This window comes from Vitis riparia, chromosome 19 (assembly GCF_004353265.1).
Source record: "Vitis riparia cultivar Riparia Gloire de Montpellier isolate 1030 chromosome 19, EGFV_Vit.rip_1.0, whole genome shotgun sequence".
NCBI lineage: Eukaryota > Viridiplantae > Streptophyta > Magnoliopsida > Vitales > Vitaceae > Vitis > Vitis riparia.
The window spans coordinates 12,685,994-12,697,741 of record NC_048449.1 but is presented as its reverse complement, the minus strand read 5'-3'; the positions used below and the strand labels follow the sequence as shown (position 1 = coordinate 12,697,741).

General features: G+C 32.7%; 1 protein-coding gene across 1 annotated transcript; it reads left to right on the top strand.

Moving 5' to 3' along the window:
• Positions 1-2,262: 2,262 nt before the first annotated feature.
• Positions 2,263-11,284, top strand: LOC117908221. Its single transcript, XM_034821859.1, has 3 exons — positions 2,263-2,295; positions 10,603-11,018; positions 11,108-11,284. The coding sequence occupies exons 1-3, from the start codon at positions 2,268-2,270 to the stop codon at positions 11,282-11,284; spliced, it is 621 nt and encodes a 206-aa protein (XP_034677750.1). The 5' UTR covers positions 2,263-2,267.
• Positions 11,285-11,748: the final 464 nt, after the last annotated feature.

The following is an 11,748-nucleotide window of genomic DNA, read 5'->3' as shown; positions in this document are numbered from 1 at the left end:
GGTATTTGTCTACCCTTACCCTTAAGGCAACATTTTCTTGAGTGAGTTAGTCACTTCTTTTAATGAGCTCTTCCATCTATTGAAGGGTTTGCTCTCACTCATTGCTCCACTTCATTTCTATCATGATTGCCTTTCCCTACCAAAACTCTATTGCATAGTTTTCTATTGCCTAATTGTTGCTATAGATCTAAACAATGTCTTCAAGGCTTTTAATGCATTCCCATATGAAGAAGCTAAAACTCTTCATAGATAATTGAAAATTTTTATTCCACCAATTTTTGGATACAAAGGAAGGTTTCTTGATACAAAAAAAATAGGTTTCTGCATTCAAAGAAATCTTTTTCAAAGGAGGGAGGGACTTTTTTTTCTTTGTTGTTTATGATTTCCTTTTATAGGTCTTCTTCCCTTGTAGGTTTAGGTTATTCTTATAAATGAGCAAGCTTTCTGTAGGTTTTTATGTAGGCTTTTCAACCTTATCATGCATGGAACCAAGTTTAGTTGACTTCATTTCTTCAACGTTAGGTCTTTGATTTGGGTAGACCTCAAGGAGTACTTAAATGAAGGTCCTTGCCTAGGGGTGGGGTGTTTTTTAGTAGATTTACTGTGATTTTTTGGTGAGCTGAATTTTTGTATCTTCACCATAGATGACACCATTTTTCCAACTCTTAGTTCACTTTCTTACTTCAATGGATGGTTAGGACCTTACAATCATAAGGAACCTAAAGTGAGCACTCTAGGCTCCTTATGGTCGTAAAGCCTTCAAATGTCAAGTTAGTGAGAAGAATGTGGAAATTACCAGACAAATAAGCATCAACTCAAAGGTTAACTTTCTATGCTTTTGGAATACTAACATGGCATAGAGGATGTGGCCATTGTTAAACTTCTCCTTTCAGGGACCAATTAGGGTCTCCCCACATGGAGGCATGGGTCTTAGTATGGGTGCATGAGTATGGTTTAATTTAACATTTAGTTCTCATTAATGTGCTTAGGTGAGAAATTGATCATTTAACACTTGTGTAAGCTTTCTAGTTACTTATTCTTTGGCTAACGTGTGGTCTTCTCCTGTGGTGCAACCACACACTCACTTTTTTATTCTATCAAATAAACATAGCTAGAGGATTTTATTTCTTATGATCTACTATACCTCAAACAAACATGTACCAAAGAAATAGTTTTAAGTCACCTATTTCGCTTTCAACTAATTACTTGATTAATTACTTTATTTACTCTTTTTATTTGAAAATGGCTTTGGCATTCATAGGAAAAAAGAATGATATAAAACACTAATTTATAGCTTTCAAATTTCTCTTAGTTTCCATAATATATTTTTTTTTAAATTACAACTTTAGTAATATTAACCTAAAGAAATTCCTACAATGAAGGAACTATATAGAGAAAAATTCTTATAAAATAATACTCTTGGGACCAAGAAAAAATATGATCTTAGCAAGGTTATTAATTTATAGATAAATGGTTATTTATTAATTGATGAAGAGTATTATATATGTTGTTATTGTACATGTATGACTTATAAATTTAAAAATAGTACACATGGTAAAAAGTTAATACATAGAAACCTAAGAGACTGAAGAAAAAAAAAATAGTTATTGATTGTAAAAGAAAAAAAGACTCCCCAACAAAGATGTGGCATCAAAACTTAATGTTGTAAAAGATAAAGCTATTTCAAATATGTGATAATTCTAAAAGAAGTGAATTTAGAAAAATAAAAGTTATAAAAAATTACTTAATACTATATTATGAAGTTCTATTTGCTATACTATGATTTTTTGTTTATACTTCATCAATTATTAGTTTATATTTCTTAAGCCCTTAAAGATTTTTGAAAATATTTTTATCTTATGTATTTAGCGAGATTACTAATTTAGTACATTGGCTTGAGTTAAGACTAGAATATTTTGTTTTATAAGTAAGATTATTAATTTATCAAACATTCATTTATTGAGCTTTTACTATATGGACCATTATTTTGTATTAGTATAGCTTACAAAGTTTCATTGAAAGGGGTTTTATGAGTATTGGGAAGAACATGAAAAATTTTCTTTTTATTATATTCATTATAATAACTATTATATTATTATGTTTTTTCCTTTAAGTCTTGGAGTCAAATTAGACGAATCATAATTTTCCTTCCTTTTTCTTGACATTTTTATTCTTAAGGTGTTCTTGTGAAATTAAACCATTTTCTTAGTCAACCTAATAGAGGAGGCATGAAGAATCAAGTTGCTAGCTGTGAACTATCCACACAAATGTGTTGTTGGACTCGATTGTTCAAAGGTAAGCATTTTTAGTTTGTCAAATTCTACTAAATATAACAATACAACTCATAATTACTCAAAAACTCGAGTATATAGGTACACAAAGTGAATTATATATATATATTTGAAAAAAAAAAAACTAATTAAATTGCAAAGAGTGGAAACAACCAAGGCTGAAAATGAGAGATTTAGTATGTAAACTCATTAGGTTCAACTGAAAGATTTAGCTGCAAACTTATTCAAAAATTAATTGTATTAAATACTTTTCCTAACTTTGAAAACCCTGATCCCTATTTTGGTTAAAATCTTTGAACTCCACAATCAAATTGGAAGATTATTAACCAAGAAGAATACAATAGGAATTAAGATATCTAATAAGCATATAGTAAATCTAAACCTAAATAGCAAGCTTTAAAAAATTATAATTGCTAAAAACTAAAGTAGAAGTATTTAACAACTGCCACAAACTAAATTGAAAACATGCAAAAGGACTAGAATTGGAATTACAAAAAGACAAACAACTCTTACAGATTCTCACCAAATCTAAATATGAACCTCCTCCTACAAGAGGAATCTTAACTAAACTTTCCTCCCATGAGGAATCTTAACTGATAAGTATGCAACTTACTCTCAAGTTCTTAGTTGATGAAGTTCTACTAAGAGTATCTCATGAAATAGAAACTCCATTGTCTCCCACTCATCCATAGTAGGCAAAATTACATCATGCATTTCTCTCAACTATATCATTACCATCCATGTTTATATTGACTAATGGATTGTACAACTTTGGAACACATTGATAAGAAAGGTGTAAGAGTATTAAACTAAATTTCATCTTAACCAGTGTAATTCATCCCTAAAAAGTGTCTCATTATATCTTAAACACATTTATTCACATTGAGTTAAACATGGTTAATCCCCCTAGAAAAATATTTCAAACTACACCATATATGTAACTTATGACTGAAAATCACAAGGGCATAAAAGTTATCCTATATAATGACCTATAAGATAAATGCACAGGATGAGGAAGTAGCTAGGAATATATTCATTCATTCTTGTTTGATTGCCAAGAAGATATAGTATGAATACACATGCTAACATGGAGATCTTCATTATGAGTGTACCTTAGATCTTCTATATCGTACAAATCTTAGTTTAATTGCATCAAGTAAAGAACTGAAGTTTTGCACATGCTTACTAAATCAAGCACTACATTAACAAGATTTGGCAATTGACTCCACTACAAATGTAGACAATAGGACTATCTATACTTGGTCACTACTAACATGTAAGTCATATTGGATACAAAAAGGAGTACTACAAATATCAATGACCAAACACACTATCTAAGTGGTTTGGACTCATTATGTTTCTGTTGCACAAAGTAATGAAAGTGCATGTCTATAAAGTAAAACAAATAATTAAATGCCACCATCAAACAAGATTGGACAATGAATAAATCATAGGTATAATGGTTAATTGAAATATACAATATGTAATCATAATCTACATGATCCAATTCTCTTAACTTAACTCCTATGTAATCATTATCTACATAATCCAATGCTCTCAACTTGGCCCTAATAAACATCTTTACGTATTAGCTTAGTCAACAGGGGGGAGGGTGGGATTTTTAACCATGCATCAAGTAGAAATATGTTCCTATGTAACCATGTCTCATATAAACTAATATTTAAGATTGATGTGTTTGGTTCAACTATGATACTTGGGGGGGTCTTTGACATAGGCTAAAGTTTCCATGCTATCACAATAAATAGTAGTATGCTCAAAAGAACAAGCAATATTGTGAAAAATATGTATGAACATCATAAACTAGTCACTTTCCTAAACGACAAGTAATGTACTCCCAACTCCATGCATGGTAGACAATGTTATACATGATTGTTTTCTATTTCACCAATATATGCTAATATCATAGAACATATATAAAATTATAACCATATGTGGATTTGGGTTCATTTATGATGCTACCTCAATTATCATTGTCATAGCTAATCAAGTCCAAATTCAATCCTCAATAGCAAATTATATAGCCTATGGTGACTTTGAGGTACGAAATCATCCAGTTCATTGCTTTTTTGTAAGCAAGGTTTAGATCTAATTGGAAGCTACTAACCTAATTATATAACAAATATTAGTTCATGTACACATCATTGGATACTTTAAGCTACTAACAATGCTAGCATATAGGAACCTTGAGTGATCTTTTCCTATTCATCTAAAGTCTTATGACACATGTTAAAGCTTAAGGTCTTATCTTTCTCTATATGAATGCCAATAGATTTTCAATTTTACATCTAGAATTTTTTCAAGAATATTCATTGTGTATGATTTGTAAAACAAACCAAAAAGTCTCCTTGATTGATTGATTAGGATCATAACTTTGAACACATAGTTTGCTTTAAGCATGTTGTTCATTTTAAAAGTTGATGACCACCACACTTTAGAGACAACCATCTCATTATCATCCCTAACCAACATTTCATTCGTATACAAAAAATAGAATATAGAATCTACCCTTACACCATTTAACAAACATGCAATAGTGTTCTTAGACCATCATAAACCCATTAGTGTAATATACCATTGTTTAGATGATTATTGTAAGTTATAAATGGACCTTTGTAGTTGTTAACTTTGCCTTTCTATTTAGTTGCCATAAAAGAAGTCAATTGATCTATATAGATCTTCTTATTTAGTTCTCCATTGAGAAAAACAATTTGAATGTTTATTTGATATAATTTCAAATCCAAAGATGTGATAATGGTTTGAATGAGGAGAGTTGAGGCAAACCTCACTTCTCATGAGAAGTTTTTTTTCATTTTTATTTTTATACTCTACACTCTCATTTTGGTTTTATTAAGATATTAAGATAGAAGATTGAATGGATGAAAAATACTAAGCCTTAAACCCTTTAAGGAGTTTATATAGGCTTACCTCTTAGCTTGAGTGACTTGAACTCATCTTACGTTTGGGTGACTTAATCTAACTCATTGGGTCCTAATTAACTAATTTGTTCTATTAAGCTCCAATTAATTAATTATCCGAATCTAAAAAGGCTATTTATATGTACTAGTGCAACCTTCCGTATTTACCAAAATGCTCTTATACACATATAAATAAAGAATCCAACTATTCCTCAAATATTTTTTTACCAAGGAATATGAGTTTGAGTGGGAACCACTAGGACCCGTAGGGAAGTATTGGCTCCCTTAAAATCCAATTTTAAAGTTGACTCAAAATCTAACTATAAAGAGTCAACTACACTTTAGTATCCTTATGATATTAGATCGAGATAGAAAACTTCAGTCTGCGACCTACTAACAATTGCATGCAAGCTCCCCATGAATTGGTATTCATAGTTTAACAAGATGAATGTTATCAACCTCTCAAGACTACCTCTACAATCCTTGAGTCTTAGATCCTCATATTATGTGATCAATTGACATACTATATCTCTCCAAGAGCATACATCAAATTCCACTTAAGGAATTATTGTGGCCACAATTTTCATGATCACATGTCCTTAGGATCACCTAAGGGGACATAATTTCTCAGACCCCTAAGATATCATGGTGCTTATCTTGAGAATACCTATTATCACATGCCTCAATTATAGTGACCCAATCTATAGAGAATATATGACCACTTTAGGGTCTCACTCATGGGTTAAAGCCATTGAAGACCTTAGCACTAGATCAATATTCTCTCAAGGTTGAGAGCTTATACAACATAGCAGCTTGGTGAAGTCAAGACTACCTAATGACCAATGTTTAACTCACCGTAAATCCTATTGAATGTGTAAACTATTAGAATTGAGTCCTAAAAAGAATGACATGATGTAACAAATAGAGATTTATTTATAAATTTATTATTTATATTTTTTACTTTCTCTTTATTATCTCATTGACATGAATTGATTAATTAGATGACCCTATATGGTTAATTAATCAATTAGGACCCATTTTAGACAAGATTAAGTGACCCAAGCCTTAGTGGGCTCAAGTCATTTAAGCCTAGTAGGGCAACGCTATAAATACCCTCTAAGGGTTAGGGTTCCAATCACTTTTTGAGAGACAATCGTCTTCTACATCTAGAGAAAGAGCCTAGGATTCCTCTTTTCCAAAGCCCACATTTTGGAGTGCCAAGATCATGGATCAAGTCATCAAGCAAAAGATTTTCAGTGTATGAGACCTCTAGACTCTTTAGGCTTCATCTTCATTCAGTAGAATTGATTTGAGACCCATTCAAATCAAAGGTAAGGTTTGTTAGCCCAAGGGTTCTCCTAATCGTGTTTTGATGATAACAAACCATGGTTAAGTTGTTAATTGGTTTGAATTATAAAGAATTTTAGGTATTAGTTTGGAAATTAATCAAAGGACCCAATGGATGCAAAATCAAGACAATTAGAAGGCCCTTTAATAATAGGAAACATATGTAAGATGAATGCATGGTGCACTTAGGATTTCATATCTTTTCATGCTCTTTAAAAACTCGGTTTAGGCATTAAAGTTACATTTCCGTCAAAACCCTAGTTTTATCAAATGAACCTTAGGCAAATTGTTTCAAAATTGGCATATTAATTTACCTAAATACCTTGCCTAAGTGTTAGAAGAGAAAAGAATAAAAAAAAAAAAAAGGTTTTCAGGCCAAAAATGGTGAACTGGTTAAGGCACTAGTCAACCGGCTCAACCGGTTAGGGCACCGGTCGACCGATTACACCTTCTTGATCAAGGTCCGATTGAGAAATGCAAAAAATATTCTCTCTTCTTGTGGCTTTGCATTCTTGGTCGAAGGATATGCCTTCTCGATCGAGATCCGATCAAGGTTTGGTCAAGGATCGATCAAGGTGTAATGGTCACCTACCATGCATTTATTTTCTAATGGCTAGTAAACCGGTTGACCCTCAACTCGACTGACCAATACTACTTTTTGGCATTTTTGGCTCCCGAGGCTAGAAACCTATAAATTGAGAACTCCACTTCATTTATGAGGTAGAGAACACTTGCATTTATTTGTCTACCTACTTGTTCTTGCCTCAAAAGCTCTCATTCTTTCCTTAGTGCATTAAATCTCCATTTGCATATTCCTTAGTGCACCTTTGTGATTCTTCCTAACATTTAAGTTGTATTTGAGCCCTTGTTGAGCTAGGTTGAGAGATTCGAACTTATTATTTGAGTGTTAAAAGCTTCAAGTGAGTTAAGATTTGAAGGGATTGTGTAATAGCCCATCGGAGTTGGAATCCAAGTGTAAAGGTGATTAAAAGCTTGGTTGAAGCTTCAAGTATAGTGGAACCTTCACTTAGTTAGGAGGTTGAGGAGAGTGGACGTAGGCAAACAAGTGTTGAACCACTATAAAATCTGAGTTTACTCTTTCTAACCTTATCTCTTTATATTTGTGTTTCCTTTGCTTGAATTTGTTGTGTTTGAAAAATATTTTTTTAAAACCCAATTCACCCCCCCCCCCCCCCCCCCCCCCTCTTGGGTGTTTTCTCTATTAAGATTAGCCTTTTATTTTCTCAAAGTTTTTAATAACTTTTCTCTAGATTATAGAATGTTAAAATTTTGATTTTTACTTTTGTTGCATAGGATTTAGAGCCCTAGGGTATTTTGCATGCACATATACAATCTAAGGTTATAGGAATGGAGAGATCTAGGTTTTTCAACATAACTAAACACACTAGTACACTCACCATGGGAAACCCATCCTAATGACTAGGGCAAGTCATCCCTCAAATAGATTATTGAAGTCCATGAACCAGTTGTGAATGAGTCATTAATTTGCAAGGAATCTATGACTTAGATTTTCCATGTAACTCCTAATTCACTCAAGTCATGTACAGGCAAGTGATGTAGGTTTGAATGCTTAACATACATAATTCATAAATAGGATAGTAAATAGAAAATTGAAGTCATAATGTAAGTATTAATGAACTCCATTTATGGTTACATCATATCATGCTTTTAAAGAATCTATCCTAACATCATGATCTTATGATGCAAACATGAAAGCTTCACCTTAATGCCCACAATTACAATGATGAGATAGTTCCAAGTTTTTCCCCACACACATCTAAATCTAGTGAATTAATATGTAATGGTAAAATCACACTTAGTGGCATAATCTAGTAGGTGGCAAGTCACTACTCAAAGTTACTATCTTGTCGAGTCACTCATATCCTTAGCAAGATCTTTAACATCTATAACAACTCACTCCCAATCAAGTAGATATTGTTTACTCTGAACTCAAAGGGACCTCAGAGATTTAAAACACATTTTCATGGCTAAGAAGAGCTCTTACATATATAATTCTAAGAACTTTTTTCCCTATTTAATGTAGGATATCATAATCACCCCCATGAAGACATAAAGTCCTCATTTGTGTCCTATAGGATTACAGGACCAAACAAACAAACTCTCATACCATGGTTGAGGATACACTTTGATACCATTTGTAACAACTCACTCCCAACCTTGTAAATATATACTATCGACTTTGGGCTCAAAGAGCCCTCATAACATTAAAATGTGTCTAAATAATTTAGAGAAGCTCATATATATATAATGTTAAGAACTTTTTCCCTTATTCGATATGAGATATCATAGTATTTTCCTTTGGTTTAATTGCCTCAAATAAATTGAGACTCCTGTTCAATGCTCCTTTACTCAAAATATCATCCTATAAGAAATTATATTCATATGACTTAATTTCAATTATAATCCCATTGAGTTGTTCACTAAGCATCACACAACTTTGATTTATTAGAATATCTAATGAAAGTGCACTTGTTTCCTTTATAGCACAATATCTATGAGAATTTACATGAACTAAACCTACTAACCCTTAGGATCACAAGTGAGTTATGTTTGGCTTCTTAACTATATGGATTTGAAGTAATTAATTTTGAGGGCATTCTATTCAAGATTTAAGTTGCAATCAAAATAGTAACCCTCCTTTTCCACCACGAAAGTGGTTAGATAGTTGGCTTGTGCCTTTTTGAGTGAACCATATCCAAAAGTTTATGGTTAATTTTTTCAATTCAACCATTTTACTATGGAGTCCTTGAAGCTATTGATTGTTCTTTGGATTTCCTTTTCATCATAGAGATTTTTAAAACTCTTCAATGGATACTCATGTCCATGATTTATCCTTAATGTTGTAATAGTTTTTTCTTTTCAATTTTTTTAGAATATTCATATAACATCTAAATCAAAGCAATTCTTTGGACTTGTAGATATAACCATCCGTAAATGTGATGAAGTAGTAGGCACCATGCTTGGGTCTCATGTTCATTAGTCCTTGTACTTTTGAATGCATGGGATACAAAGGACATGATACCTTTCTGGCTTGCTTAAGAGACTTCCTAATTAATTTTCTTTCCAAATAGTGTTCACAAGGGGGTAGGCAAATTTCTGAGAGTTAGCTTAATAAATTTTGATGATTTTTCCCTTAAACTTATTTTATAAAAAAATTTGATATTATTATATAGTAATACATTCTACAAATATTATAAAATATTAATGGAGTTTAATTCAGCTTAGATTGTTGAAGCATTGGTCTGAACTCAGCCCAAAATTGAGCTCAACCAAAATTAACTTTTGGTTGAGAAACTCGACCAAATCCTAACTTGAGTACTAAAAATGGTTTCTCAACTTCACCGAGATTCGAGTTAGGTCAAACCAATTTGCCAAATTGCACTCAGTAGAGAAATGCTAATTTGTTGAATTCGAGGTCCTCACAATTTTATTTGTCCTCACAAAATTGTCTTCATTTTTTTTCCTTTTAAGTTCGAGTAATGGATTTGAAATCAGCTCTACAATCAAATTCCAATGGATAATACTCTTACTACTCAGAGATTTATGTAGGATACACAATTTTCATTGCTTTGATAGATTTTGTGAATATCTTGTCACCTGATGCTTCTGGTTAATTAATAAGAAGTCCAGTAATTGAGCTTGTACCAAGTTTCATTAGGCTTCTTGATTCTAGTCTATAAATTCAAGTGTGACGGTTTAAGGGAAATATATGAAACCTATTGAATCCCAAAAAAACTTTACACCAGCCAATATGAGTTGGCAACTTCTCACGATCACTTTAATTTAGATTAGTGTTTAATTGGTACTTGGTTCAGGGTTGCTTTTGGTTTTTTCTTCTGTTAGTCCTGCTTATGCATCTGAACTGCTTCAATTTTACGTTGCACACAGCTTGCACACAGATTACGGGACACAACAAAACTACCACTAAAGCATGCAAAAGTCTTGAATGCAATGTTATGTTGTCCTTAATATAATTTTAATTGCAGTACCACCCATCAAGCACATCCAAGAAACAAAAACAATGCATACTCTGACTCTTCAATTGCTTAACCACCTATGTACTGAAGTTTTGAAAGTGTCAAGAGCAAAGGAAATATTTAGACAATCATTCATTAATGGGGCAAAATATGGGATTCCCGAGATTCTGGAAGAGATTATAAAGTCATATCCTTTTGCACTCGAGTATGTGGATGAGGAACTATTCAAATTGGCAGTATTAAATCGTCATGAAAAGATTTTCAACCTCATCTGCGAAACCGGTATGCATAGACAACTTATAATACGAACCAAAGATGATTCAAGTAACATCTTGCATTTGGCTGGAAAATTGGCCCCTCCGCACCGGCTCAGTCTCGTTTCTGGTGCAGCTCTACAAATGCAACGCGAGTTACATTGGTTTAAGGTAATAATTTTTGTTTTGAAGGGCAATTAATTTTCTTATACATATCCACTCTTTTTCTGTATCTTAGAAACATTTTGATTTTTACACAGGAAATTGAAAAATATGCCCCGATAGCCTTCAGTGAATCTGAGAATGAAAACAAAGATAAACCGAAAATGGTATTTATAAAGGAACATGAAAAGTTGATAAAAGAAGGGGAGAAATGGATGAAAGGCACAGCAAAATGTTACACATTAGCAGCAGCGCTTATTGCTACTGTAGTGTAGCAATAAGATGATATGCAGAAGATGATTTTCTTTTTGCCCTTCCCAGGAGGTTGATATTTGGCCTTGTTACTCTATTCCTCTCCGTAACATTCATGATGATAGCCTACAGTAGCGCAATCTATCTTCTTTTTGGTGAAAAGAAAGCATGGATTCTTATTAACTTGGCTGCATTAGCCTGTTTGCCGGTGACCTTGTACGGAATTTTGCAGTTTCCCCTCCTTGTGGAATTGATTTATTCCACATACGGCCCAGGCATTTTTGGCAAACATAGTAATCGTCTGATCCGATAGATCGACAATCATGGTGAGAGTATTCGACACAATTACGTACTTTGGGATTTGGATCAAATTCATGACTGAATGTATTGCCTTCACTCTCTCTCTCTGCTCCTGCGGACATTTTCTCCTAGATATTTCATTGTAATTCTAACTTCTGTCAACTATGATGAACAGGCTTAAAGCAAA

What these genes read in the sequence shown, in the direction of transcription:
- LOC117908221 (XM_034821859.1), top strand. Translation starts at nt 2,268, where the DNA reads ATGTGTTGTTGGACTCGATTGTTCAAAG. An exon ending in TTGGACTCGATTGTTCAAAG is followed by an intron (nt 2,296 to 10,602) that starts GTAAGCATTTTT and finishes TTTTAATTGCAG; the next exon opens with TACCACCCATCAAGCACATC. An exon ending in GCGAGTTACATTGGTTTAAG is followed by an intron (nt 11,019 to 11,107) that starts GTAATAATTTTT and finishes ATTTTTACACAG; the next exon opens with GAAATTGAAAAATATGCCCC.